Source organism: Chiloscyllium plagiosum, chromosome 21 (genome assembly GCF_004010195.1).
Source record: "Chiloscyllium plagiosum isolate BGI_BamShark_2017 chromosome 21, ASM401019v2, whole genome shotgun sequence".
Taxonomy (NCBI): Eukaryota; Metazoa; Chordata; class Chondrichthyes; order Orectolobiformes; family Hemiscylliidae; genus Chiloscyllium; species Chiloscyllium plagiosum.
Genome location: NC_057730.1, coordinates 51,801,222 through 51,805,523, shown reverse-complemented (window position 1 = coordinate 51,805,523; position 4,302 = coordinate 51,801,222). Strand labels below are relative to the sequence as shown.

Here is a 4,302-nt window from a genome sequence, read left to right as displayed (position 1 = left end):
TGGGAATGGGTCTGTTCCTATCTTTAAATTGTTCAGCGTCCATGATGATAGATTCTAAAGTCCAATCTGGCTTGACAGCAGAGATGATACTCGCTTGGTATAAAGTTTGTGCCACTCTGAATATTTAATAGTGACAGGGTCCACACTCAACCTTTGGAAATTCAGCTGAAAAGTCACCAGCCTGTTCTATTACAAAGCCAAAATGCCGTAGTTACCCTTCAAAAAGAGAAATGAAAGTCATTTGCTCACAGTGAACCTACAGGATAGTGTAGATTTTCATTGCTATCAATGTACGGAGCATATACATTTTAATAAAGTAGACATTTTATTTTATTTGTAAAATGAATGTTTTGGAAGAATTTTAATTCAAGGCATGACTATATTGATAACCTTAGAGGCCTGTTGCTATGGAGAGCAAGATGATCCGTATGGTATGACACCTCTCTCTTGGGATTGTGATGCTGATCCAACTTCGATTGAAGGAAAGTGCATTTTCTCACAGAATCACAGAGCTCTTATGTTGCAGGAGGAGGTCATTGTGTCTGCACCGGCCCTCTGAGCATTTATTACAAACCTCTCCACCTTTTCTGTGCAGCCCTGCACATTGTTTCTGTTTTAAATACATCAGGAAAGGGAAGGGAGAGAGGAGCTGAAGAAAATTGCAGCCTCCAGAGAATTGACACTGAGTAAATTGTTGGAGCTATGGGCTGATGAGTGCCAGGCTCTGATGTACTTTATCTTGGAGTCCTAAAAGGGTGAGATTGTTGATACATTAAAAAATAATTTTCAAAACTTCCCTTGATTTGGGGATGGTTTAATTCATCAGAAGTTAGCAAATGTAACTACTTTATTCAAAAAGGGAGGGAGACAAAGAAACTACAAGCTACTTAGTCACCGGGAAACCTTTAGAAGCTATTATTAAAGAAGTTCGAACAGGGCAGTTGGGTACCTTCAATATAATTGGGCAGAGTCAACATGGTTTTGTGAAAGGGAAAATACATTTGACCGATTGATTGCAGTTCTTTGAAGAGGTAGCGCATGTTGTAGATTAAAGGAAACTGGTGAATGTACTGTACTTCAGCTTCCAGGATTAAAGTGCCATATCAAAGGTTTTTATAGAAAGTACAAGCTCACAGTGGAGGGGATAGTATATTGCTATTGGATAGGCTAACAGGAAGCAGAGAGTAGGTGTAATTTTTTTTTAAAAGTTTGCCATTATACCATGAGTATTGTGAGAAAGTGAAGACTGCAGATGCTGGAGATCAGAGTCAAAGTGTGGTGCTGGAAACGCAGAACAGGACAGGCAGCATCAGAGGAGCAGGAGGGTTGACGTTTCGGGCATAAGCCCTTCATCAGGAATGTTAGGGGTTACCCAAGGGGGCTGAGAAGTAAATAGGAAGGGGTGGGGCTGGGGGGCAAGGTAGCTCAGAAGGCAGTAGGTGGATGCAGATGGGGGGTGATGGCGATAGGTCTGAAGAGCTTCAGGGTGGAGGAGATGACCTAGAGGGGTGCAGAGAGAGAGAGAGAGACTCACTGAGATCCTTGTAGAGGGAGGAGGAGAACTTCTTCAAGGTGGGCATCCTTAGAAGAGGCTTTGCTGCAAGGTTATAACGACTCTGAGAAAGTGAGGACTGCAGATGCTGGATCATCAGGAATGTGTGCAAAGGCGCCCAAGGAGGTTGAGCGACAAATAGGGGGGTCATCTGGAATGTGGGGGGAGCTCATCATCCTTATCTCTCAGCCCCTTTGTGGCATTATCTGCAACATTCCTGATTAAGGGCTTATACCCGAAACGTCGACTCTCCTGCAGCTCGGATGCTGCCTGACCTACTGTGCTTTTCCAGCGCCACCCTTTTTGACTACCATGAGTATTGTGCCTCATAGATTGGTGCTGGCACTTCACCAGTTTATTGTTTGTTTACATGATGTAGCTGAAGGGTTGGAAGGGAATGTTGTCAAATTTGCTGACAGCACAAAGACAGTATAAAGGACTCATGGCGGTTACAGAAAGATATCGATAGGTTGTGAGTGTGCAAAAATGTGGCAGATGGAGGTTAATCTAGGAAAAGTATATTGTTTATTTTGGCAGGAAGAATAAAAACATGTTTTATTAATAGTGAGAGTTTTAGAGATTGGCACTGCGAATGAGTTGCAGAAGATGAGTATGCAGGTACAATAAGTAATTGGGAAAGCTCATGGAATGTTATGTTTTACCACGAGGGGAATAGAACACAAAAGCAGTGAGGCTATGGAGCCATATCTGGGGTACTTTTATTCACGATTAGCCTCCTTATTAAAGGAAGGATGTAAATTTGGATGTAGGCAGACGTTCAGCAAATGTTTACTGGGCTAAACTGAAACATCTGGTGTTTAACGGGGTCGATATGGAAAGGACATTCTGCTTTGTGAGAGAATCCAGAACTGGAGGTCACTGTTTATAAATGAGGTCACCCATTTACCACAAGAGAACTTTTTTTTTAAAAGAGTTGAAAGTCTTTGGAACTCCCTTCCTCACAAGGCAGTGGAAGCAGAGTCTTTGACTATTTTTTAAAATCCCGAGGTAGATAAGCTTTGGATAAGCAAGTGGGTGAAAGGTTATCAGGGAATGGCAGGAATGGGGAGGTATGTGATGTCGTGATCTTATTGAATGGCAGATGAGGCTCAAGGGATTGAATAGTCTATTCTTGCTCTTATTAATATATTCCTGAGAGAAAACCAGCTGGAAGGCTTGCTTATTGCTAGTGGAGTTTGTTGGAATCCCAGTGTTCCTCATGGAGGTTTGTGATAAAAAAGTCAGTCAGCAGAGTTAACACACAAAGCTGTGAGGAGGCAGTTGGACCTATCAACAGCCCAAACTAGGAGCTGAGGCCTTCACTGTTATTGAGGGTTGTGAAATAATAAAAGGAATCTTCATTGAATCTTATTTGTGAATATAACTGGAAGCCTGAGGAGAACAATAGTGATTTCAGGAGAGCTGTGGCATTCCTTTTGGATCATTCATATGAAAAATGAATGAACTTTCAAGATGCTGTAAAATAAGGGAACTCTGAGGTGAGGGGATGGAATAAGAAGTAGAACAGAGCTTTAGCATTTGTATTTTTTATAAGCTATAGTGTTAATGGGGCGTCTGGTTGGATATCTCATTTTATAACATAAAGTTTGGTCTTCTGATAAGTGGGCTGCTGGCATGCCAACATGTGCCAGGAAATAAAACTCCAACAAGTAGAAAAATCTAACTGTTGTCCTTCAACACTCAATGCCATTACCCTTGCTGAATCCCCCGTTACCAACATTCTTGGGGGTCACCATTGACCAGAAACATAACGAGACCAGTCACATAAATACTGTGACTACATGAGCAGGTCAGAGGCTGGGAGTTCTATGGTAGATAACTCACCTCCTGTCTCCCCAAATCCTTTCCACTATCTACAGAGCACAAGTCAGGAGTTTGATGGATTCGGTCCACTTGAGATTGTCCAGGATGAAACAGTTCATCTCAGCATTAAATCCACAACCTTAAATATTCAGCAGTCCACTGTTGATGTACTGACTGGTTTTGGCTGATGTGTACTGCCTGCACGATACAGAAACAACGTCCCCCACTGTCACTTGCTCTTCCATAGTCCTCCCCATCCTGATGTGGACAGACATTCGTGGTTCTGTAGCTAACTGTACCGGGCGTGGCTGTCCCTTCACCAGGTGGACTGCACTTTTAGAAGAAATACTGTTTTATATGCTGTTGCATTGTTTTGGATCTTTGGAAAAAAAAATCAAATCAACAGCAGTTTAAAAGGGAGAAGAGCAGACAAAGGAAGCACATGGTGAGGACAGTGCGAGAGAGAGAGAGAGAGAGAACCTGCACAGTTACTGCCTTTGCTGTTTGAATTCGTGTATTGCTGGACATTGGAGTGCATCTGGGAAAGTTCACAAACAGGGAAATTCACAACTAATCTTGGAGGAACTGTTGGGTGAAGTTCACAGCACAGAATCAGATAAGTTAATTGTTGTTTTAAGTCTGTCCAAGAGAAAGGCTGCAGTAGTGAGGATAGTGGATTCTTTCTTGATTATATGTTTTTTGAGAGAAGTCTCTTGATTAAACTTAAAATATAAACCATAGCTATTAATTTAACCTGGGGCAGTGTTTGTAGAGGAATAAGACGGTGTTATTTTCTGGGTCTGTAGATTGTGAAGGTGCAAAAATGGCCTTTGCAGTGATATGTACTTCTTGTCAGATGTGGGAGTTTAAAGAGAGTTTAAGGGTTACTGCGGATTATATCTGCCATAAATGCTGTTGGATACGAA

At 42.0% G+C, this 4,302-nt stretch overlaps 1 protein-coding gene across 1 annotated transcript in view; it reads left to right on the top strand.

The window, feature by feature from the left end:
• The first annotated feature begins 407 nt into the window (after positions 1-407).
• Positions 408-4,302, top strand: part of mapk8ip3 (mitogen-activated protein kinase 8 interacting protein 3) — a 179,866-nt gene continuing 175,971 nt past the window's right edge. The window contains exon 1 of the mRNA XM_043711093.1: positions 408-431. Within this exon, the coding sequence (XP_043567028.1) occupies positions 408-431 (24 nt within the window). The remainder of the gene's footprint in view (positions 432-4,302) is intronic.